General features: G+C 40.2%; 2 protein-coding genes and 1 long non-coding RNA gene across 10 annotated transcripts in view; 1 reads left to right on the plus strand and 2 right to left on the minus strand.

Annotated features, from left to right (window-relative positions):
- Nucleotides 1-11,914, minus strand: part of BTAF1 (B-TFIID TATA-box binding protein associated factor 1) — a 92,134-nt gene extending 80,220 nt beyond the window's left edge. For 2 of the 8 annotated variants that reach the window (XM_070262051.1, XM_070262040.1), the window contains exons 1-2: nucleotides 11,574-11,908; nucleotides 3,572-3,640 (exon numbers count right to left, since the gene is read on the minus strand). Coding sequence is in view for 2 of the 8 variants with exons in the window: in XM_023642572.2 (XP_023498340.1) it covers nucleotides 11,574-11,587 (14 nt within the window). In the remaining 6 variants the exon portion in view is untranslated. Of the gene's footprint in view, nucleotides 1-3,571; nucleotides 3,641-11,573 lie in introns of all 8 variants that reach the window. The other 6 variants (XM_070262029.1, XM_070262025.1, XM_023642572.2 and 3 more) reach the window with 3 other exon arrangements.
- Nucleotides 11,915-21,826: 9,912 nt separating this feature from the next.
- On the plus strand, nucleotides 21,827-24,421 carry FGFBP3 (fibroblast growth factor binding protein 3). Its single transcript, XM_023642682.2, has 2 exons — nucleotides 21,827-22,035; nucleotides 22,394-24,421. The coding sequence occupies exon 2, from the start codon at nucleotides 22,483-22,485 to the stop codon at nucleotides 23,251-23,253; it is 771 nt and encodes a 256-aa protein (XP_023498450.1). The 5' UTR covers nucleotides 21,827-22,035; nucleotides 22,394-22,482; the 3' UTR covers nucleotides 23,254-24,421.
- Nucleotides 22,075-23,309, minus strand: LOC138923409 (uncharacterized). Its single transcript, XR_011436971.1, has 2 exons — nucleotides 23,197-23,309; nucleotides 22,075-22,460 (listed from the first exon to the last, which is right to left on the minus strand). It is a non-coding gene; the product is annotated as an uncharacterized lncRNA (long non-coding RNA).
- Nucleotides 24,422-25,768: the final 1,347 nt, after the last annotated feature.

The following is a 25,768-nucleotide window of genomic DNA, read 5'->3' on the forward strand; positions in this document are numbered from 1 at the left end:
TACGTAAATATTTGCCTTTACTCATTCATTCATCAGTTTTTGCTACAGGATTTGGTGAACAGTGACTCAGAGAGATAATGGGACAAAGGAATGGGAGAAAAATTTTTTTTCTGACAGTTGGTGTTCTGAAGTTCTAAGACTAAGTCAGACCTCAAATCCCTTCCCCATAAAATGACTTCCCTCACCCATGCCATACATAACTCTCAGAACACCCTTGGACTTATGTTCGTCTTTAAAACTGGTTGAGATGTTCAAGTTCATGAGAACCCTCTCTGAACTTTCACAACTAACATCTGCATATTGCCATGACCATGACCATATGATTATGAATGCCTAAGCTCAATGAAATTTGCAAAAAGAAATCTTAAACATCTATGAACAACTTTCTGTAAGTATCAAGATAAACATTCACTCTAAATCTTCTATATCCTGTGGCAGGAAAAATTATCAAAACTTAAGTGTTTTATTACAAAGAATATATTAGGAGCCAACCCTGTGGCATGGTAGTTAAGTTTGACGTGCTCTGCTTCAGCAGCCCGAGTTTATGGGTTCAGATCCTGGGATCTACACCACTCATCAGCCATGCTGTGGTGGCAACCCAAATGTAAAGTGGAGGAATACTGACACAGGTGTTAGCTCAGGGCTAATCTTCCTCAAGGAAAACAAAAAAGGACTGTATTAGGTCAAATTTATGCTACAGCAGACTTATATTTGTATTTGCTGCATGTATTCTTTATAACAATATCAAGCTGTCCTGTATGTGTACAGTTCACATAGATCCAGGACTTTCCTATAGGAAACAAGGGTAAAATGAAAAACAAACTAGACTAGAGGTTAGGAGACACGTAAAAGTCCTGCTTCTGTTACTTGTTAGATGACTTAGGGATGCACACTTAACTTTGCTTACCTTCTTATTTTGGAAGGTCAAACTAGGTAATTTAGCCTTATTTTACAGCTTCACATCATTATATGTTGTGGAGTTTTTTTGTAGTTTTTTCCCCCTTACATAACATAGTGTTTGTCTTATCTTTGACTTATTTGATGCCAAGTTCTTTAGACTGCACCTCTGGAAAGATTGCAACTACTTCGTAATTCCTTTTCCTTGACGCAGTTTTTGCTTTTTGTGACCAAAAGCAAAGCCGGCTGCAAAATGCACACTCTAAATGATAATACTAACTTGTTTTATATCCATGTGTAAAAGGTTAAAAGAAAATTGACAGTTTTCAAAGTTTTCCCCAACCATTTCCACTTTCCTCAAGCCCCAATTACTATTCCCTATTCCTTAAAATGGAATGGACTACTTCACTGAGTAGATCTCTAGGCTAAGGAACACACATTATCACAAGTTCTCTCCTCGCTACCTCTAAAGTTTGTTCTTTATACTTATCCTATTTCAGATGAAAAGACAGTCCTCACTCTTCTTCAAGACTTAGATATTGTTCTACTGTTTTCTTGATACCATCCCCTTCTATCCTCATTCAATTACTCTTTCTCCAATATCTTAAATCACTGCTTTATTAATCTATTCCCTTCTCTATCTTCAAATATGCAGGTCTCTAATGAGAAAATAAACTGCTTGACCTCCACCTTCTAGAACATTTGCTTTTTAGTGTCAAGCATCCTGAACAAGTGTTTAAAATCACTTCTCATATTTCCTCACCATACACAATTTAATCCTTATCAGTCAAGTTCCTATCCTTCTCTACTACTGAAATAGTACACCAGAAGGTCACCAATGAGCTTGTAAACTCCAAATCCAATTTTTTTGTAAATCCAATTTTCTTGACTCTTCTATGACATCCAACATCAGCAAGTATCACAATCCTAAAATACTTCCCTTCCTAAGCTTTCACAATATTATACAACCCTGTTGTTCTGTGAACTCTTAATTCCTTCCTTGGTTTCACTACTCTTACCACTCTTAATCTGAACATTCTCCCAGATTCAATCCTCGGCTGTTCATCTCTCACCAGTTTCTCCTTTAGGAAACTACTGTTATCTGCTTAAACTATAAAACAGCACAAATAATCCCCAAATCTAGCCCATCTGGGAGTTCTAGTACCACACTTTCAACTGCCTGGTGAGCATAATCCCCATGCTAATATGATCTTATTGCCAGATTTACTTCCTAAAGCACCCTTTGATCAAATTACTGCCTCACTCTAAAACTCTGAATGACTCACCCTTACTTATCAGACAGTAATCAAAAACAAACATGAAACTTTATGGTTTCCACATTTTTGTCTATACTGTTTCCTTAACTTGCAATGCCTTTTCTTGGTTCAATTCTTCAGCTAGCTCCCATCCATCAAGATTTTAACTCGTCTACCCTCTTGAAACCATCACAGACTACTATACCATTGAAATTATTTCCTCTTCTAAAATCCACATGAATTCTCATCTTGAATAGCCATTTTGGTTATTACGCTTTGTTTTGTGGCATCTCTTACATTACTTTGTCACATGATGTCTTATGTTCCTCATTAGGCTTCACCTCCTTTGATGATTCTTTTTGTCCCCCACAATACTTTGCACAGTATTCAAATATTTGTTGAGCAGTTGGTATTTACTGTAATTAAAATTTTTAAAAAGTTCAAGTTTCTTGGGCACAAGTTTAAGCAACATTTTTAAGCAAAGAAAGAGTGTGCTACATTACAATTGTTTTTGCTTCCTTTGAGAAACATCCTTAATCTGTAACAGCTATATTACATAAAAACAAGCTATAAAAATAGCAAAAGTGATGCTGAGGTAATGTTTCAGTAAGTGAAAAGATCAGCACAGCAGGACTTCAGCATTCTGAACATCAAGGCAGTTGTGCCTGTTCCAAACAGCAAGCTGAAAGAGACTGTGCAGTAGGCACTGTATTCCTTCAATAATTTCCACCCTTCCCAAACTTTCCTTTAGTCCCCTGCTACCCAGCTTCATTAGAACCATACTCCTGCCCAAAGACCTTCAACCCCTCTCTAACCTAATGCTGATCCTGTCTCACAGCCACACAGTTCCTCTTGCCTCTCCTTTCTGCAAAGCCTTTTATCCCAATGCCATGTCATGTCACCTCTGCTCCTCCACCAGCCAACTGCCTTGAGGGCAGCAGATCAGCTCACGCTCTCATCCAATTCCAGGCCTGTTTATTCTCACATCTCCCACTTTGGTGGTAGCCAAATTTGCCTCCCTGAATAGAGGAATGGGGACATAAGATTGCTTCTCTGGTCCTCTTGACTCAAAACCCCTTCTGGAGTTCTCCATTCCTCTCTCCAGGACAGCAGATTAGACACCACACAAAAGGAAGAACAAAGGGATAAGCAGGCCAGGATCGGACAAGAGGGCAGTCTGACCTGTTACCCCAGGGTAGCCAGCTATGAGGCCAGCAGGGTAAGCATCAGGGCCAGGCCACAATGGAAAAGGCTGGTGCAGTGAACTGGTGGGGGAGGGGGAAAGGGCATGAGACAGGGTCAGTATTATGTTGGAGGGCGGACAGGGCCCTTGGTGAAGGAGAGGTCTGAAGGAAGCTAGGTGGTCAGAAGAGAAAGAAAGTTAAAAGGAGGGCTGATTGAGGGAACACAGTACTTACCACAATACTTCTTTCGGCTAAATCTTCTCTTGCAGAACAGCTAGTAGAGAAAATGCCATTCTTCATTCTCTGAAGGATAGACAGATGGAGGAGAAAGAGGTAACAGATGTCAAGCTGAATGGATACCAAAGACTGTAGGAGAATAACTTAAATAAAACATAAGGCAATTATATTTGACAATATCCACTGGTTATGAATCTGCTGATGGTAAGAAATTTGGCCATTTTCAATTTGCATTTTAATTCAGGGAGATGACTATACAAGACATGATTCATGTTTTGCTTACCTACCTGTGATTTCAGGCAACTCTAAAGACTGCCTAGAAAAAGGAAAGAGTACATAGAAATTTGTAGAGGTTATGCTGCCAGCTGCAATCTAACCCATCTTCTCTTCAGTTGTTTGCATTATGATAATTCATAAAGATACATATAAAAGAAACTGAAAGAAATCATATAGATTTTCTACTGTGTCCTAGATTAGTACTTCATCGTTAATAAACAAGTATATGTTGCATTTCCACTCCTAAGCCATTTGAGGATGAAAAACAGAAAGGTACAGTCAGAGGCTGGCTGGGTGGCATACTGGTTAAGTTCATGTGCTCTGCATCGGCAGCCCAGGGTTCGCAGGTTCAGATCCTGGGCGTGGACCTACACACTGCTCATCAAGCCATGCTGTGGTGGCATCCCACATACAAAAAACAGAGGAAGACTGGCACAGATGTTAGCTTAGGGACAATCTTCCTCAAGCAAAAAGAAGAAAATTGGCAACAGATGTTAATCAGCTCAGGGCCAATTTTCCTCACCAAAAAAAAAAGGGGGGGAGGTACAGTCATGTATTGCTTAACGACAGGGATATGTTCTGAGAAATTCATTGTTAGGCGATTTCATCATTGTGCAAACATCATAAGTGTACTCACACAAATCTAGACGGTATAGCCTACTACACACCTAGGCTATATGGTACTGATCTCACAGGACCACCATTGTATATGTGGTCTGTCATTTACTGAAACACTGTATGCAGTGCATGATCGTGTAAGATATAACTTCTTCAATCTACTTCCAATCTCAATATTCTCAGAATAAATTTAATCTCTCTAAACTCTAAAAAACTGTGGAAGGTCAACTGACAGAGTGCCTCACAAGGATGGCTTTGTAAACTAAAAGAGAATGATCAGTCAAGTTTGTCCATTTTGTTATGCATTTTTATACCCAGCAAAAGTGCAGTAAAATTTAAAACAGAAACTATTTGAATTTTTACTTTTCTGTGTTATTTACAGCATAAGGAAAGAAAATAAATTTCTGATATGAACACTATACCAAGTCCCACACATTATCATTAAGCAAAAAAGTTATGGTCAAAAGAAACAACTTCCAAGAAATTCTCTAGGCTGGTGTTTTAAAATGTATACCTTCTAGTTCACATTGTGGGTAGTTTGAAACTATGTTAATGTTGCGTTCTTTAAACAAGAAAGTAGATTAATTTAACATACCACATAGAACACTAAGAATCAATATAAAGATGTGAAACTACACCAAAGCCAGGTGCAAGGCCAGGTGCATGCTAGATAAATTACATTTCCCCACTCCCACCTAGAACATAAACTCCACGAGAATGGGGACTTCATTTTTGTTCTCTGCTGTGTCTCTAGCACCTAAAACATACAAAGCATTCCATAAATACGCATTAAATGAATGCTGAAAAAGTACAGTGAAGTTGTGTTATTTCCTTCAGGACCTTTTTTTATAAGTTCTACCCTTGATTCAACAACCTATGCCTCTGTATGACTTTGTCTTAAACATAAAATCTAGGTTCTTTAGCAGAAATATCTGTGGTTTTAAAACTTTATACAAAAAAATTGCATACTTTAAAACGGTGAATTTTATGTTATGTATATTTTCACAATTTTTTTCTTTTTTTTCTTTCTTTTTTTTTTTTTTTTGGTGAGGAAGATTGGCCCTGAGCTAACATCTATTGCCAATCTTCCTCTTTTTGCTTGAGGAAGATTGTCACTGAGCCAACATCTATGCCAATCTTCCTCTATTTTGCATATGAGATGCCACCACAGCATGGCTTGATGAATGGTGTGTAGGTCCGTGCACAGGATCCGAACCTGCAAACCCCAGGCCACCAAAGCAAAGCATGCAAACCTAACCACTATGCCACCAGGCAGGCCCCTTACAATTTTTTTTGTTTTGTTTTGTTTTGTTTTAAAGATTTTATTTTTTCCTTTTTCTCCCCAAAGCCCCCCAGTGCATTGTTGTCTATTCTTCGTTGTGGGTCCTTCTAGTTGTGGCATGTGGGACGCTGCCTCAGTGTGGTTTGATGAGCAGTGCCATGTCCGTGCCCAGGATTCAAACCAACGAAACACTGGGCTGCCTGTAGCGGAACGCGCGAACTTAACCACTCGGCCACAGGGCCAGCCCCCCCTTACCACAATTTTTTAAAACACAAAACAAAACAAACCCCTTTATACAAGTACTTTGAAGTATAATCCAAAGAAACAGGAAAGCATTTACCACAGGGATTGAAATGGAAAAACTTCTATAATGCCTCCTCTACCTTTCCTGGCTTTTTTGTCACTAAATCTTTTTAAGTATGAAATATTTGATATAATTTACAATAGTCCCTCTGTCAATCCTATAATGGATTGAAATTAGCAATAATGAAGGAACAGTCCCAGCAAACATGAGAAATCTGTGCTGTCCTATAAATAAGATCACTTTAGCATTTTTCCTGTTAATAGGAAGGATCCACTGGAACTTCCCCCACATCAACAAACTTCCTTTTATTTGGCAGAATAGACCTGTTGAAACAATGTTTCTCTGAAGTATCAGCAGTGTAGAGAGAGAATTAACAAAACAGAGAAAAGTCCTGCTCAGACTTAACGATTTGTTTCTTCTATAAGAGGGTGTCTTCCAGTTTTTTTTCCTGAATCTTTTCTGAACATTGGACCATCTCAAATGCAAAGATGTATGTCACAGATCTAAGGTGTGGCTTCTACAGAAGTCAAATCATAACTGCCATCTAGACATTTTAGACATGACCCTTATAGCTTAGATCACTGAGGAAAAATTCTCTAAATTATATTTTTAACTTTTCTCTATATGATCAAGGAAAAACTATAATCATACTAGCTAGTCAATGTACAACAGTCAACTCAATCAATTTTGTGGCATAAACAGGCAAACGTATCAAAAATAGATTTTTTAAAAAATCTCTATTAAGAAGGGAACCCTCATACACTGCTGATGGGAATGCAAACTGGTGCAGTCACTATGGAAAACAGTATGGAGATTCCTCAGAAAACTAAAAATAGAACTACCATATGACCCAGCTATCCCACTACTGGGTATCTACCCAAACAATTTGAAATCAACAATCCAAAGTAACAGATGCACTCCTATGTTCATTGCAGCACTATTCACAATAGCCAAGACATGGAAGGAACCCAAGTGCCCACTGACCAATGATTGGATAAAGAAGATGTGGTATATATATACAATGGAATACTACTCAGCCAGAAAAAAAAGACAAATTCATCCCATTTGCAATAACATGGAAAGACCTAGAGGGAATTATGCTAAGCGAAATAAGCCAGCATGAGAAAGACAAACACCAGATGATTTCACTCATATGTGGAATATAAACAAGTACACAGACAAAGAAAACAGTTCAGTGGTTACCAGGGGAAGAGGGGTAGGGTGGGGGGGGCATAGGGGGTGAAGCGGAGCACTTATGTGGTGGCAGTCAAGAAATAATGTACAAGTGAAATCTCACATTGATGTTAACTATTATGAACTCAATAAAAAATTTTTTAAAAAACTCTATTAAGCCATGGAACCCAGCAATGCCACAGATTCCCCATCTTCCGTAACGAGCATTAGTTTTAACAATCCCTCTAAGGTTGCCTTTACTGTTGGTGGCCCAACCCCAGTCAGGTGACAGATGATACTGGAAGAAAGGCTCACCAAGCCAAACAGCAGTCTTCAAAGATTTAACAACTAAGATTTTAATTGTTTGCAAGCAACACTGTAAGCTGTAATATATACAAATTTGTCTTTTTGCTGAGGTTGGTTTTACGGGAACAAGTAGCTAGTGAGTGAGCTTAGCTTACTTTCCAGCATTCACATCTTAAGGGCAACATTGTTCTCTACTCCTACATTTATATACTGTCTCTTTTATTAAGGGTCTAATGTACTCATACATTTTTCGGTAATATTTCACTACATTTTATGGAGAACTTCAAATGGTATAATTGTATTTGCAATTTTGGAGAGTCGCAAAGTTTGTTTGTTTGCTTTTGCAAGATTTAACTCACCCACAGACCAAGAGTTGACCATGCCATTTCATAATTTGCCACAGTCTTACAATTCAAAGTACAGTAAAACTAGGCCTTTCTAAAACTATAAGCAGGATCTAAAAAATCTGATCACACAAAATGTTGGGTTTCATTACATCCAATTTGCATTATAAAAGGCCACACTAACAGAGAATTGTACTATACTATAAACTTTTAAAAATGGTCCTGGTAATATTTATGTTTTTAAAATTATAATTCTGGCCAATATTCAAAGCTATAGTGAGTTTTTCTTCCTGAGGAAAAACTGTAGCTGAACTCAGAAGCACTCTCTGAAAAACACCAGAAATATTCTACTATACATAAGTTAGAGCAAAATCATAACAGGCATTAAAACAAACAAAACCACTCACTTATTCATTAAAGAAAATGTATTGAACACCTACTAGGAGACAAGCACTCTGCTGGGGATAGAAAGATCAAATATATTCCCTTCTCCCACAGAACTTATGTAAATCCCCAGCAGGGGAGAGAACAAGTAAACAATCACAGGTATGATAAGTATTATTACTGATAGAAGCACACATTGGTGCAAATAGCTCAGATGAAGGAAAAATCAGAGAAGGCTTCCCAAACAAAGCGACCCATAAGCTTAGACTCAAAACCTAAGGTTGGAATTTGCCAGACTTGGGGGTCGGGGAGGGGAGGGGGCAGGAAAGAAATGTTCCAGAAGTAAAGATTCGAAGGTGAGAACACAGATTCAGATTCAGAATGAAGGAGAGAGGGGGAAAGGAGGAGAGAGAAGGAAAGAGAGAAAGATGCAGAGAACTTGACACAAGAGGAAGCTAAAAAGGTGAAGCAAGAACCAGATCACAAAGAATCCAGTAAGAATATGGTTTGGTAAGGAATCTGGACTTTATCCTAAGGTAACAGAAAACAATTAAAGGGTTTTAGACAGAAAAATGACCACATTAAAAGTCACATATTAGCAAATAATATAGCCAAAGAATAAATTAGAAAGAGGTCCCATGGGAGGCAGGAAGAGCAAGTGGCTGCTATTGCAGGCGTCTTGGATTAGAGATGATGCTGGTATGGAGAAGGATTGAGGTAACTGGTATGGAAAGAAAAAAGACTGGCCAGAGAAACATTAGAAAAGTAGAACCAACAGGATTGGATTTGGTGACTGGCTAGATGGGGGGGAAAGGAGGGAGGGAGAAGTCAAACATTATTTTCAGACTTCTGAACCTGGCAACTGAGGGAATGATGGTACCAACTTACTACTTCCCTTCTGTTGGAAATATTTACAAGGTCTTAAAAATATTACACCGTGGTCTAGAGGTTAAGATTCGGAGTTCTCACCACCTTAGCCCTCAGTTTCCAGGTCAGGGAACCACACCACCCAAACGTCGGTTGTCATACTGTGGTGGCTGCATGTTGCTGTGATGCCAAAAGCTATGCAACCACTTATTTCAGATACTAACAGGGTCACCCATGGTGGACAGGTGTCAGTGAAGTTTTCAAACTAAGACAGACTAGGAAGAAGGATCCAGCCACTCACTTCCGAAAAAACTGGCCATTAAAACCCTGTGAATAGCAGCAGAGCACTGTCGATATAGCGCCAGAAGATGAGAGGATGGCACAAAAAGGCCAGGTAGGGCTCCACTCTGCTGTACACAGGATCACTAGGGATCAGGATCGATCCAAGGGCATAGCAACAAAAAATATTACATAGCTCCTTTTCAGTTATGCACATTGACATAAACAGTGCAAAATATATTTCAGATTTGATTCTGGCAAATATTATTTTTATCTTCTGAACCATCTTCTACCTATTCTGTACAAAATAATATTAAAATCAGTCTGTATTCCACAAACATGCAGCAACAGGAGAGAAAGAAAATTTAGTTAGTAAAGAAATGTGCTTAGTGCCTGAAGAAGGCCAGTTTGAAATTAAGGTGTGCTATTCAAAGTGAATCTGCAAAAGAAAAAGGCAAGGACAGTATCCCAAAAACACAGATGTCTCAAATGTGTTTTCCTTGAATCTATTATATTACCAAAATAAGCACAGAAGCAGCTCTTTCATAAGACTACGAAAGGCTTTTTTTTTTTCCTAAGGAGAATTTAGTAGAATTTTGCCAAAGTGAATAAGAAAGAATGTACAGAAAAAAGAGCACTACCCTTTGAAATCCAAGGTCAAGAACAAAAGGCCATAGCTTTCCAAGCTCATTCATTCAGAAATGTAGGTGCCCTAAACTTCTGTAAATAGACTAGCATTGGCCAAAGAGATGAGGATCTTGCTAAACACTTTCATTTTGTCTCTATAAAATTATATCCAACACTGTGAAAACATACATAGTCTGCTCTAAGAAAAGAATTTCAAGATCTACTCATTCCCTTAAACATTGTATCACATGATAAATCTCATATTAAGTTTATGTATCAGTGTATTTATGTAGGAGGTAACAAATCAGAAGATACACCTTTCTATATTTGCAAAATTTGAAAATACAACTGGCATTCTCAAGGCAGTTTCATATATGAGAAAATAAGAATTCCCTCACATTGAATGGATTTAACTAATCTATGAAATAACAATTAGATGCCCTACACTTCAGGTACGTAGCAACCCCACTGCCCTAACTCCCATGGGTTTCTCCCACACGCTATTTCATCAGTTATCCAGGGAATCTGAGAGGGATGGGTTATCCTTTCGCTTGCAAAACAGAGAAAGCTTGGGCACGTATTGTGGTCAAGGAATGTGTTGAATTAACTATGAAAGATGAATGAAAACAATTTGTTTTCTGAACTATCATTTTTTCCCTTCAGTCTATGTGGTAGAAGAACCCCGTTCTCATAAAAACTTACCTCATCAACTAATGAACTCGGTGAATCTTTCTGATTGCTATCAGAGAAACGAGCCCCTACTTCCATGTACACATGTCCACTAAAATCAAACTACCGACAAAAAGTTTTCCCACCATTCCATCATATTGGAGGAAAGGAGCACTTGCCTCCTATAGCTATCTAAATACACGTCTTGCTGGTCTTCCTAGATTTTCCTGTTGACGAGCAACATTTTAAAATAATTTAAGATTCGTGATATACCTTTCATGCCTTAAAGAAGATGGTGCTAATACAATTAATTTGCCAAAGGTTACAATGCTGACGCCTGAATGTTTACCGCTAAACAAAAGGAAGAATTATACCATAAGGTAAGGAAAAAGTCCTCAGGAAAGAACACATCCCTAAAGCCATAAATAAAAAACTTCAACATAATCAGAAGGTCACTTAGATAAGAGCAATTCAAATCTCCCCAACTTCGACAGTTACTACCAAGTTTTCCCGTGAAATGGAGGTTAGGGATCAGCCTTAAAATACTAAGCAAGATAAGAGGCTCTTCTAGAACTGAAAGAGGGAAGAGAAACCAGACAAGAGAAACACGGTTAGGAAAGAGAAACACCAGCTCTAACGTGGCAAGAGATCTATTCAGCACGAAAAAGATATTTTTGAACCTATTTCCTGGGAGTAACCCGAGCCCAAAGCCCCACAGACCGAGGGGCGAACTCTGAAGTCCGGGGAAGAAGGCGCCCGGGCGCAGTGACAATGGGAACCGCTCCTTTTTGGGAGCGAGTCGGGGCACCAAGAGGAGACCGCGCCTCGCCGGGGCCGCCTTCCCATCCGCTCGTCATGAGCGAGACCCACCTGGAAACCGCCATGGCCGGGCACCGGCGGTTCGGGGCTCCCCGCGAGCTACGCGCCGCGCCGCTGAGGCGCTAGTTTCCAGAGAGCAGAGCGGCGCAGGCCCAGGCCGCGGAGCACAAGGGAGCGGCCGGGGCGAGCGGGGCGACCCGGCGCGGGCCCTCGGGCATCTGCCCCGCCGCCTGCCCGAGCTCGTCCCCGCCGCGGCTGGGGAGCAGGGGTCTGAGGCAGCGGCGACGGCAGCAGTCCTCCGACCCGCACGACTTCAAAACCGGTGCCCCCAGCTCCGCTCTTTGCTGACGCAGGCGTCGGCACGCCGGACTTAGCGTCAGCGCGCCGGAAGTGACGTCAGCTCACCGCCCAGAGCTCCTCTCGGCCGGTAAGGCAAAAGAGTGAGAGTGTCTTCGGCTTGGCGGCGCGCGCGGGGGGAAAAAAGTCTCTTTGTGCTGCTTTGGAGAGGGTCGTTAGTCTCAAAATGAGGCGTGGAGGAGAAATAAAGGTCCCTTTCTTTTCCAGAGAAGGAAAAAAGGCGGTTTAGCCAAGGTTCTGGAGGTTCGAAAACTTGGTTTCTAATTCATTACCGCTCCGATCTTCATCAGACTGCTTCCAGAGAAAACTTGATCCCAAGGACTGGGATGCTCTAGTCCAGGTGGCGATACCATGGGAAGGGTGAAATCAAGAAAGATCTGCAGTGGCCCTTAGGACACGGCTCAAACGTTTGCCCTATTTGCCAGCAGTTCTGCATGGATATTGGAGGGAAGGTCTTCTGCCAACCATTTTTGCTAAGTTTGATTTCTTAATTGTTTATGTTGTTAGTACCATCATTTTCTCAACTAGATATGGAAACTCCCATCTTATTTTTTTTTCAGTCTTATCTGCCTATTCACTCGCTTAATTCGTTAGGCTTTTAAACATTTTTCTGTCACCTCATGCAGGCCCTCATCAACTTAAACGTGATTTTTATGGCAGTAGTCAAAGTCATATTTCTTCAGCTTGTTCAGTCGAGCCCATCTTATAGGCTACCAAGAGATTAATCTTCAAAACACACTGCTTTTATCGCGTCACTCTTCTGCTTTTAAAACAGCTTGCCTATTGGCTTCTCATTACCTGAAGAGGCTATGTCTCAACCTTTGAGTCTGTTTTTCCATTATAAAATGAGGTCATGTATCGAGAAGAACTTACAAGAGCTTTGTAAACCATAGAGTAGTATATAAATGTAAGAGGAAAGAAACTACGTGCCATGTGGTAGGCATTTGGCATGCATTATCTCATATAATTTGTAGGCCAACCCTGTAAAGTAATTTTTTTTTTTTCGAGGAGAGATTAGCCCTGAGCTAACTACTGCCACTCCTCCTCTTTTTGCTGAGGAAGACTGGCCCTGAGCTAACATCCTTGTCCATCTTCCTCTACTTTATACGTGGGATGCCTACCACAGCATGGCTTTTTGCTAAGTGGTGCCATGTCCGGACCCGGGATCTGAACCAGTGAACTCTGGGCCACCGAGAAGCCCAATGTGGGGACTTAACTGCTGCGCCACCAGGCCGGCCCTGTAAAGTAGGTTTTAATCTTCACTTACAGGTGAGAAAACCAAGCTCAGAAAGTTCAAGTAATTCGCCTAAGATCCAAGCTAGTAATGGTATATACTGTCGTTCATTCAACAAATATTTATTTGGTACCTGATCTGTGTCACTCTGTTAGGCAGTGTTTATACCCTTAGACAAAATCTGATTAAGCTGATGTCCAAGCTTCTTCACATTTCACTGCCTCCCGCCACCTGCCTTCTCAATTTATCTCCCATCACTGAAACTAACAAGCAGGTTCTATTTACTGATAGTGTACTACATTCATTTATTCAGCCAAAATTAAGTACCTACCATATGCTAAACTCTGTAATAGAGATTTAGGCTTCAAAAGAAACCAAAACAGAAGGTGCCCACTCTGGCTGAACTTACATTTTAGTGGAAGGAAAAAGAGTAAAAAGATAAACAAGAAAATAGCATGTTTATATGCTATATAAAACAGAATGATGGAATAGAGAGGGTGATTAGAGACTCTAGACTAGGTAATTAGGAAAAACCAAGGAGGCGCTCAAGCTGAGGCCTGAGTGACAAAAGGAGCCAGCTGTGTGAAGATCAGGTAAGGCTACACCTAATGAAAAAGTCTAAGCAAAGTCTGCTGTGTTGGGAGATGAGCTGGGAGAGAGAGGGGCCATTGTAAGGAATTGGGATTTTACTCTAGATGTGGTGGAAAGTCATAGGGTTTTAAACACATGAATAAAATGATCTGATACACATTTTAAAAATCGTATTCTTTAATATCCAAGAGGTAATTAGATATGCAGTTCTAAATGACATTTAGAAGAGGAAAGGACTGGTATTAATAGGATTCTAAGGGATAAGTGTAACAATCAAATATATTGATGTTAGAGTGAGTTGTTTTTAAATCCTTCCTCACCACACTTAAAAGCTGTGTGTTCAAGGGAATTGTATAACCTTTCTAAACTTCAGTTCCTTCATCTGGGAAATGGCAATAATAATGGTACCTCTTAGAATTGTGAGGATTCGATGAGATAATGAATATAATGCATTTAACCATGTGACTGCCACAATAAGCACTCAAAAACATTGTTAACTACGTTGATTATACTTTTTGTTAACTTTTCAACCTTGAGCAAGTGACTTAACTTCTATGTCTCAATTTCGTCAGCTATGAAATGGGGATAATAATATATTGGTCCACAACCCTTATCTGAAACCCCTGCCAGATGGTTCTCTTTTCTTTTCTTTTTTTTGAGGAAGATTTAGCCCTCAGCTAACATCTGCAGCCAATCCTCCTCTTTTTGCTGAGGAAGACTGGCCCTGAGCTAACATGCATGCCCATCTTCCTCTACTTTCTGTGTGGGATGCCTACCACAGCATGGCGTGCCAAGTGGTGCCAAGCCCATACCCGGGATCCGAACTGGTAGACCCTGGGCCGCCGAAGCGGAACGTACGCACTTAACCGCTGCGCCACCAGCCTGACCCTGCCAGATGGTTTTCTGAATTTAGAATTCTTTAGATTTTGATAAGTAATCCAATAGACATACCTTGTATTATGTCACACGCCAGCAGCTTCTAGGGCAGCACCCTATAATCAAGGACATTTATGGTTCTGCAGCAAAATGTATGAATAGCCATACTAAGAGGAATAAATAAAAGACTATAAATAGCTGCATGCCAGTTCAGGTCAGGTTTTGCTGCCAAATGAATTTTTTTTAACTATGGTTTTCAGACCTTTTTCAATTTCAGAATTGTAAATAACAGATCATGGACCTGTACTTTGGAAAAGTGTTTTTAAGGATTAAATGAGTTGATACATGATACATGTAAGTGCTAAATAAATATTAGCTATTATTTTTTTACCACCAGAAAGGTACCTTCAAAAATCAGTGGCGGGGCCAGCCCCATGGCTGAGTGGTTTCACCAGTTCAGATCCTGGGTGCGGACCTAGCACCACTGATCAAGCCATGCTGAGGCGGCGTCCCACATACCAGAGCCAGAAGAACCTACAACTGGAATATACAACTACATACTGGGGTGCTTTGAGGAGAAGAAGGAAAAAAAAAAGATTGGCAACAGATGTTAGCTCAGGGCCAATAAAAAAAACAAATCAGTGGCGAGTCTGCCCTGATGGCCTAGTGGTTAAAGTTCAGCACTTTCACCACTTTGGTGGCAGGGGTTCAGTTCCTAGTCACAGAACCACACCACTCGTCTGTCAGTAGCCATGCTATGGCAGCAGCTCAAATAGAAAAACTAGAAGGACTTAGAACTAGAATATACAACTATGTACTGGGGCTTTGAGGAGGAAAAAAAAAAGATTGGCAACAGATGTTAGCTCAGGGCGAATCATTCCTAGGGAAAAAAAAAAATCAGTGGCAAAAGAACTATTGAACAAAGAATGTTGGTTAATTGGCTCTCCATGTAGAGGAAAAAATAAATTCCCTACTTCTTACTATATCCCCAAATAAATCTCAGATGGGTTAAAGGTCTAAAAATGAAAAACAGAACTCTAAAACTACTAGGAGACTCCACTGAAGAATATTTTGACTTTAGGGTAGGAAAGAATTTCCTAATGCACAAAAAAATACCGTTGAAGAAAAAAGTAGGTAAACTTGAATCCACTGATCTGTAAAACTTGTATGGTGCAAAAGCAAAACATCCAAGGGAAGGGAGAGGAAGACTGGCTTTCTGTGAATCTTTTAAGAGCAGAGAAGAACTTTCCCAGAAGCTGAGAGCAAACTTCACAAAGTGTGCATAATTGGGTCGCACGCTCATAATTAAACCAACTATGGGCAGTGGAGATGGAATTATCCTTAGACCACCCAGGAGATGAGAATGGAGTCAGCTTCTCCTGAGACCAGCTCTCCTGGGAAAGCTGAAATGATGGCTGCGTCACCTGCAGTTATCATACATCCAGGAAAAAGAAGGAGTAAGACATAGTATTTGTCTCGAGAAAGCAAAAATCTTCCCAGTAATTCTTAGCAGACTTACACCTCATTGGCCAGAATTGTGTCACGTGACTACTATAGCTGCAGGAGATTCTAGGAAGATAGTGGAATGATATATCAACTAACTTTGTCCTTCTGCTATGATCAAAGGGACTTTGATATGCATATAAAAGTATAGATTATCAGTTAAATTATTTAGACTTTTACATCAAAATTATTAGATCTACAGTTATAATGTTAACTAATGCTAAACAAAAATAAATTTTAGATGGATTAACATGGATTATTTTATTTAAAAAATAAAAACAATATAAAAATGCATAAATATTAAATTTTATGTATAAAATCTCAAGTGAGATTTGATATGGATGAGAACTACGCCTTTGTGTAGTCAAGTGAGAAATGAGCAATTGTGAAAGGAGGTGGCAAAGGAGAACCAGCATAGTACCCCAAACATTGGTCTATACCCAGGCCTGTAGTTGAGATAAACACATGGAGGAAAGCACGCACGTAGAGGTTGTGGATCTTGAAATTAAATTTGTAAAAAATCTATACAGGCCTAAACACTTCTCAAGAAGTTTTTGGGTGTCCTCCTGGATACATATACTCCAATTTAAAGGTGACAGGTCTAGGGAAACACTCTTGTACACAAAAAGATCTCTACAAGGGTGTTCACTGCAGCATTCATTATCATCGAGAAGACCTGGAAATGACCTAAATGTCCATCAGTAGGGTGATAGATAAATCAAATATAATATAGTCATACAATGGGCTATCAACAGCCCAACATTAACTAGATCTACATATGCCAATATGAACAAAGCTCAAAACCATAAATTCAGTAAAAAATGCAAGATGCAGAACAATATTTACAATATCATACAATTTCTATGAATTGTAAAAACTATACTCACAAAGCAATACTATTTGTATTTTTAAAATTATGAATTCTTTCCAACATACATAAAAATATAGAGAATAAAATCCATCCATATACTTAGCACCCACGTTTAACAACTATTAAAATTTTACCATATTTGCTTCAGATAAATTTTCAAAAACTTAAAGATAAAATTGAGGTCTTTTACTTCTCTCTAATCTCATTCCCCTCCCTACCTTCCCAGTAATAACTGTTATTATGAAGTTTGTGTTTTACTTCCTGTCCATGTTTTTATCATTTTGCTACATGGGTGTTCCATAAACAATAAACAGTATCATATAAGCTTGTTTTTAATTAATGAATTAGTTAACTGTGTTTTCAAGAGCTATTCCATTGTATAAAAAATCCATAGTTTATTCATTTCTCTACTGAATTTCTCTACTCTATTGCTATTTAGGTTTTTCAAATTTTTCCTTATTCTGAATAAAGCTGCAGTGACTATACTTGACATGCGTTTTACCTGTATGTGCATAAACAAGTATACAATTATTGCAAGTGGATTGAAAGAATATACCCCAAACTTAGAATAAAAAAGCTGATTACCCTTGGGTGGGAGTGGAGTGGGGAGGAAAATGGGATTTGAGAGGGGTAATGGAAATAGAAGAGTTATGCGACATTTTTTTCTTAAAAAATTGTGGAACGCAAATATGACAAGGTATTAATATATGTTAATTCTTAATGGTAGGGATATAATTTTTAAATTATATTTTTGTTTTCTATTTTTTCCAACATTTATTATGAAATTTTTCAAAAATACTGTCATTGAAAAAAATTATGCAGTGAACACCCGTATACCTACCACCTGGCTTCTACAATTAATATTTTACTGTATTAGCTTTATCACATAACTGTCTACTACTCATTTCTGTCTATTCGTATCTATATTATTTTTTTATATATTTAAGAATAAATTGCAAACATCAGAACTTCACCCCTAAACTATTCAGCATGGATGTGATTAAGTTGGGCTTAATAATTGTTTACAGGTTTGGCTTCTTTTTTAGGTAAAAGTTACATACAGTGAAATACGCAAATCTTAAGTGTAACCCAAACCTCTGCCAAGATACTTGTCATAACCTGGAGAAACTTCCTTCATATCCCTTCCTTGTCAATACAAACCCCCATTCATCTCCCTGAGGCAGTCCTTTTCTGATTTTCTTTCACTGTCAATTAGCTTTTTTATAACTTCATATAGATGCAGTCATACAATATGCGCTCTTTTGTGTCTGGTTTCATTTGCTCTACATTATGGTTTTGAGATGAATTCACTTTGTTGCATGTTGCAGTAATTCATTCCTTTTTATTGCTGAGTAATAAACAGATTGTATCACAATTTGTTTATCCATTCATTTGCTGGTGGATAATTGGGTCATTTCCACTTTGGGGCTATTATGATGAGTAAGGTGCTATGAACATTCTTGTACCCATCTTTTTGTGGTCATATGTTTTCATTTACTTTGGCTAAATACCTAGGAGTAGAATGGCTGGATCATAGAGTAGATGTGTATTTAACTTTATAAGGAAATGTCAAACAGTTTTCTAAAATGATTGTACCATTTTATGCTCCTACCAGCAATGTATGAGAGTTCAGGTAATCTACTTTTCTCCTTGAGCACTGTCTTAGGTACAAAAGAAATAAAAAAACTTATTCTTGTCTAAAAAAGCTTATGATTTAATTTGGGATATTAGGCTAATACACATGAAACAAAAAAATTGAATATTAAACTGTACAAAGCTGATTTTACATGCAGGAAGAATTATGTAGTCTTAAGAAAACAACAGGCAGGAGGCCTCTACTCCGCCCCACTCACTGTAGAACTTTGTTGGATCAGGTGCTGCAGCTAACCTCCTCTAGGATAAGAAGGGAAGGAGGTGCCCCATAGACTCTGTTCCTTATGATAAGATTTTTCCCTTGCAGAATTCAGAGCGCAGGACTAAGCAGTCAATCATTGAAACTATCGAGAAATGTCGCCCCATTCTAAACTATTAGGTGGTATATGGTATGAATCCAAACAGGCCTGTTGTATCACTGATGCAAACAAGATTATTTTTTAAGAAATCAATATTGGGGGCTGGCCCCGTGGCCGAGTGGTTAAGTTCGCACCCTCCACTTCGTTGGCCCTGGGTTTTGCTGGTTCGGATCCTGGGCACGGACATGGCACCGCTCGTCAGGCCACACTGAGGTGGTGTCCCACATGCCACAACTAAAATATATAACTCTATACTGAGGGGACTTGGGGAGAAAAAGCAGGAAAAAAATCAATATTAGGGTATATGTTTCATGTTTTCTTACACATCTTACATCATGATATTTTTAAAGTGTCTCCCTTTGGATTATATCAAAATGCAAAACTTTTGGGCTTCAAGAGACACTATCAACAGAGTGAAAAGGCAACCCACAGAATGGGAGGAAATATTTGCAAATCATAAATCTGATAACAATTTAATATCCAGAATATGTAAAGAACTCCTGTAGCCCAACAACAACAAAAAACAAACGTTAAAAATTGGACAGAGGACTTGAATAGACATTTCTACAAAGAAGATCTACAAACGGCCAATAAGCACATGAAAAGATGTGCAATATCACTGATCATTAGAGAAATGCAAATCAAGACCACAATGAGATAGACTTCACATCCCCATTAGGGTGCTATTATAAAAACAAAAACAACCAAGCAAACAAACAAACAAATCAGAAAATAACAAGTATTGTCAAGGATGTGGAGAAATTGGAACACTTGTGCACCGTTGGTGGAAATGTAAAATGGTGCAGCCACTATGGAAAACAGTATGGAGTTCCCTCAAAAAGTTAAAAATAGAATTACTATATGACCCAGCAATTCCACCTCTGGTATATACCCAAAAGAATTGAAAGCAGGAACTTGAACAGTTATTTGTACACCCATGTTCATAGCAGCAGGGTTCACAATAGCCAAAAGGTGGAAGCAACCCAAGTGTCCATCGACAGATAAATAGATAAATAAAATGTGGTATATATATATATATACACTGGAACATTATTCAGCCTTAGAAAGGAAAGAAATTCTGAAACATGCCACAACATGGATGAACCTTGAAGACATTATGTCAAGTGAAATAAGCTAGTCACAAAAGGAAAACTACTCTATAATTCCACTTACACAAGTCACCTAAAGTAGTCAAATTCGTTGAGACAGAAAGTAGAGTGATGATTGCCAGAGGGTGGAGGAAGGGAGGAGTGAGTTATTGTTTAATGGGAATAGAATTTCAATTTTGGAAGACAAAAAACATTCTGGAGATCCGTGGTGGTGTTTGTTGCATAACACTATGAATGTACTTAATGCCACTGAACTGTACACCTAAAAATGGTTAAAATGGTAAATTTTATGTTACGTATAATTTACTACAATTTACAAAAAGTAACTTCTGGTAAAAAGGTACCCCTTCCTGACATGGCACAGCACATCTGTGTGCCCTTATTTTTCTTCTGGGGATAATGTTTCCGACAGCACGGTCTCTTCATAATTGTGACTTTTCAGATAATAAACCTTCTCATTGTAATTAGTGCAAAATGTCACAAGATGTCACTCTTTAGCTGAAAAACTGTTCCAATTTCGTTCAGTAGCTGATAACAGTAAGTAAAGGCCAGAACAACAGACAAAAGCCTGCAACTACTCATCAGCACTTTGCTAATACAAATATGGTTTTCTGAAAGAAAAGGCTTCCATCTGTGAAATGTATTAATAAGCTACTCTTGTTTATGACACATGTTAATATTTCTTAACTTCATAGATACTAATTGTTTTTCAGTATAAATTGAATTGGTGTAACTAAGACACAACTAACTGTGAAAGTGATACTTGTGAAATAAAAAGCTGAAATGTAAAGATCATTGATCACTGAAAGTCAAGTGGCTTGTGGCTTTATCACTAAATCATGTGTGATCTTGGGTAAGTCATTTAATCTCTCTGATTTCACCAGAGGGGTAAAAACTTCCTTTCTTAGGTTAATATACACTACTATATATTTAATATGTGTGAAAACATATTTAAGTACATTTTCCTAATTCTAAAATATTTTGGTTGTTATAGTAGTAGTCAAATTATAACTGTTCAAATACCGATCAGAGTTCAGTAATAGAAAATACTGTCTGAAAGAAGACATTAGGAAATATTATGAGACTTGCTGACATCTTGGGGAATATTTTAGGAAAATACTTGTATAAAACAGTTATAGTCAGAGGTATAAACTCTTGAAATAAAAAAACATTACTGAGAACATTTTTTTAAAAGATGATAGAATATCCTGTAGTATAAAAAAAAGCTTTGTTTAAATATAAAATTTTCAAGATTCAAGAACATTAATTCTTAAAGATTAATTATTCAAATTGGTAATATTACCTTGCAACTATAATTCAAATTTTTTAAACTTCTAATTTTTGTAAGAATTTTATAATTGATTTATAATACCTAAAAATAATCAAAAGCCCAAATGCCCACCCCTGGGTGAACTACTGGACAGCATGGTATGTTAATAAACTAGGATATTACATTTTTATTAGTAGTAATATTTTTATTAGGATAAGTTAGGATGAGAAAGACTGTCGGCAATGATGGGTGAAGATATAGAACTCAGACTGATATGAAAAAGAGAGGGTAAATAGTGCCTGGTTTAGAATATTGACAACTGTTTTGTTTCATTTCGTTTCTCTTAAAACTTAGATCTTTGTTTAACTTCTTTTTGGATAATTAAATTTGTAAAAGGAAAGAAAAGAATGATTTGTTAAAATTCACGTGATTATTTTAAACATTGGAAGCAAAATACAAGATCTGTATTTCATGTTACATTGCCATTTCCATCGGACATTTGGATGCGTGTGTGGCGTAGGGGTGAGAAATCTCCCACTGCGAGAGAAATCTGGGAGGGGCATGTGGGAGAGGCCCTTTCTGTCCCACTGATAACACGTTCATTCACTGGGAGCCAGCTGAAACGGACTAATCCTTCGTGCAGTCATTCCCTCCGCCCTAATAAGGCTTCGCTGCCTCTCCCTGAACTCGGTAAGTTCAAAGTGCATGTTTCCGAAGGATAATCTGAAATGATTTTGAAGAAAGTTTATTGGAGGGTGGAGAAGGGAGAGGGTGGAGGAAGGAGCGGAGGTGGTAATTATCAGGCATCGCTTTGCTACCGTATTGGCACGGAGAAGAAAACCTCAAAGCACCAATAGTTTCAAAACGATTATTTAGACAGTAAGCGGCTTTCTCCCAGGAAACTTTTCAGAGGGGGTCCTCGCAGGCTGTTGCTGCCTGCTGGAAACCAGTGTTCACAAAGTCTGGGGAGGGGGATTCGCAGGTGCATGGGCTCGAACGAAGGGCTGCGCCTGGCTCAGTCGGACGCCGTCTCTGCCTCTGTCCGCAGGTCCAAGGGATGTCCCTCTCTTGGCCCTGCCGTCACTGAAGCGCCCACGGGTCCCAAAAGAGCCGACCTGAGCGCAGACATCGCGGGCCATGAGTGCTCTGAGGCTGCGAGCGTCGCTCTCGCTGCTGCTGCTGCTGGGCGGCTGTGTCCTCTCAGCCGTCCGAAGGGACAAGGGGCGCGCTGGCAGCGCAGCAGAGCTGGCCCTGGGTCCCGCAGGCCCCTCCTCTGGCCGCTTCGTCAGTCCCGAGCGCCACGCGTGCAGCTGGCAGCTCCTGCTGCCCGGCCCGAGGCCCGCGGCCGGCAGCGAGCTGGCTCTGCGCTGCCAGGGCCCGGCCGGGACGCGCCTGCACTGCGCCTACCGCGGGGAGCCGGAGAGCTGCGCCGCCTACGCCGCGCGCCGCGGGCGCTTCTGGAAGCAGGTGCTGAGCCGGCTGCGCAGGATGCGGCGGCCCTGCCACGACCCCGCGCCGCTCACCGCCCGCCTGTGCAACGGCAAGAAGGGCCGCGGCGCCAAGCTGCGCCTGGTGCCCTACCCGTCCCCACCCGCCGGCCCCACTGCGGGGAGCTTCCCCCGGGATCTCAAGCCCGGAGCCGGGAGCCAGGGTCGACCCCAGGAGCCCGCGCCAGGCCCTCCCGCAGGGGCCCGGCCTCCCCCGAGCGCTCCGCCCAAAGAGAAGCCCTCTGAGAAGAAGACCAAAGACGGCAAGAGGAAGGCGGCCTCGGACCCCGAAGAGGAGCGACCGCTGGGGACCGGGCCCGACCCTGACGGACTGGATGAGAACGCGAAGCTCACGGAGACCTACTGCGCTGAGGAGTGGCGCTCCGTCTGCAATTTCTTTGTCAGTTTCTGGAATGGCTGAGGCTGCCGGCCCGGGGAGGGACATCCGGGCGGGGGTTGGGGAGGAGGTAGCTAAGGGCGTTATTTAGGCCAAGAGATACGGGATAGAGAGTGGAGGAGAGTCCAGGTTCTAGAATGGGGCGGGGCTGGGGGTGGCTTGGGTTGAGAGTGTAAGGGGTATGAAGAATATCTGAGACAGCAAAGAAGTTAAAAATTTTGAAGAGTCTCGACTCTGATTAACAGCAGAAGAAATAGTGGAAACAGAAGTAGGCATACCTTAAATGTGCGAAAATTGTAGGCTGGGGAGAGAGATGGACACAGGCTGAAAAACATGAGAGGAAAACAGTGATTGAAGTGATGTGAATCTCATGTGGAAAGTAGGATACATGTATACTGTTTAACATTTATATTAAAAGGTAATAATGAGCGGTTGATAACCTGAGCCAGGTTGAATTGTTCAGTGTCTTCTTATCTAATCAGTTGACAAGATTACCAACTTTTTTTTTTCTTTCAGAATTAGTATGAACTTGGATGCTGCTTGGTGTCATAGATGACCTCTATAGGTATAGACCATTTAGAGTCAAAACTGACTCCAATGAAAGATTTTCAGGATGGTTGCCTTTGAAGTCTTTTAGAAGCACTACTTTTCGGGCCCAGCCCGGTGGCCCAGCAGTTAAGTGCCCACGTTCCACGATGGTCTGGGGTTCACTGGTCTGGATCCCGGGTGGGGACATGGCACCGCTTGGCACGCCATGCTGTGGTAGGCGTCCCACATATAAAGTAGAGGAAGATGGGCACGGATGTTAGCTCAGGGCCAGTCTTCCTCAGCAAAAAAGAGGAGGACTGGCAGTAGTTACCTCAGGGCTAATCTTCCTCAAAAAAAAAAGCCCTACTTTTCAACAGAGTGATGCCTGATGTTCTGAAACTTCCCTATTAACCTTCTAAATTCAGAAGTGAATTGTAAAACTTGAGTGCTCCAGTAGGTTTTAAAAACAATTCTCTTTATTTTTGATCATATTTCTTAAAACAGCTAAAGTGTTAAGTATATACGTCAGAGTCATTTGGACCATTCTGGAAGTTGTATCTCTGTTTCATGTAATTGTTAACATATTTCATTTTAAACAAGATGTAATGATAGACTTTGCAAATGTTAGGAGCTCAATAAAAACTATATGGATAGATTTACAGAACTGTCAGGGCAATGGAAATCCTGACTGTGTTTGATCTAGTTCCGAGTCTACCTTGAAGAAGTCCCTGAATACGTCTTGAATTGTTGGGGAAAGACAGGAAGGAAGGAAGAAGTCTGCATAAGGCAAGAGTCACAAACCGGCAAACTCTGGGCCGCATTGCTGTTCTGTTTGGCCTGCAGGTGGTTCTCTTTCGTTTTTCCTCTCCTCCTGTTTCCCTCCTTTCCTTCTTTCCAATTTGGATTTGTTGCCACCATTTAAAAATTAGATAATTTCCCCCCAAAAAACCCAATAGCAACCAAAACAATTAGATAATTTTATATAAAAATCCAGATTTCTGAGTTCTCTTGAAAAATCAGATCTAGCAACATCGGACCCGCCTTCCTACATGACAACAATTGGCTGACACTGAATGTCTGCCGCCCCCTTTAGATTAGGCATGTTTTCGAGAGTTCTTCACTGCTCCTACACATCTTGTCAATTGCCTTTACTCATTTATATTACAGGCCTGAGCCCACTAGACATTTAAGCAACCCCCAGTTAGAAGGTTTTTACCTTTTTGCTGACCTTTTCCCCTCCCCTTTTAAAATAGTGGTAAATGCAAAAATCTTATAGATACTGAACATCTCCTGAACTTTTTCCTCTTTGACCAGCCTCTAGGAAATATAAACTATCTTTTACCAATTCTATACATTCTTGAATTCACATAATTGGCAAGACATTCGAATTGCACATAGTTTCAGGCGGGGTTCATGAAGTCACATTCTGAGTAACATTGACCATTAGACAAAATTCATCTTGGCCAAGGAAGGGAAGCTCAGAGTAGCTGGAGACCACTCCCTAAAGACAGGAACCAATATACACTTTCTCCAAAGAGTTCGGCAAAATTTGGGTATCATCAGAAAAGGGTATTGGGAATGAAACAGCATTGTCTAGAACTGTAGCTAGAACCATAGTTCCAGCTCTCTGTACAAGAGGACTGGCAAGTCCTTCCTGTGTGCCCTTTGGCAGTCTGATGAACTTACCTCTATGAAAGAGGGACTGGCCAAACTCTGTAGGCCCAAGTACGCAGTGTAGGTTTCTGCTGTCTCTGCTCCTTTACTCTTTAAGAAGAGCTACATCAGGACTCTGTCTCAGGAGCAGAATACGGACTGACAGGGGCCAGTTGCTTGCAGTGGAAGGGAAATGGACAGATCCTGTTGACTTCCAGGCTGACTTTAGCTAAGTCCCATTGTCTCTGACATGCACATTGAAGGAGTTGGGCTGGGTTAAATCTGAAGTCCCTAAGACACACTGCTAGCACTCTACAGTTCTATACATAGTTTCACATAGATATGATAACATGTGAAA

This window comes from Equus caballus, chromosome 1 (genome assembly GCF_041296265.1).
Source record: "Equus caballus isolate H_3958 breed thoroughbred chromosome 1, TB-T2T, whole genome shotgun sequence".
In the NCBI taxonomy this organism is placed as follows: domain Eukaryota; kingdom Metazoa; phylum Chordata; class Mammalia; order Perissodactyla; family Equidae; genus Equus; species Equus caballus.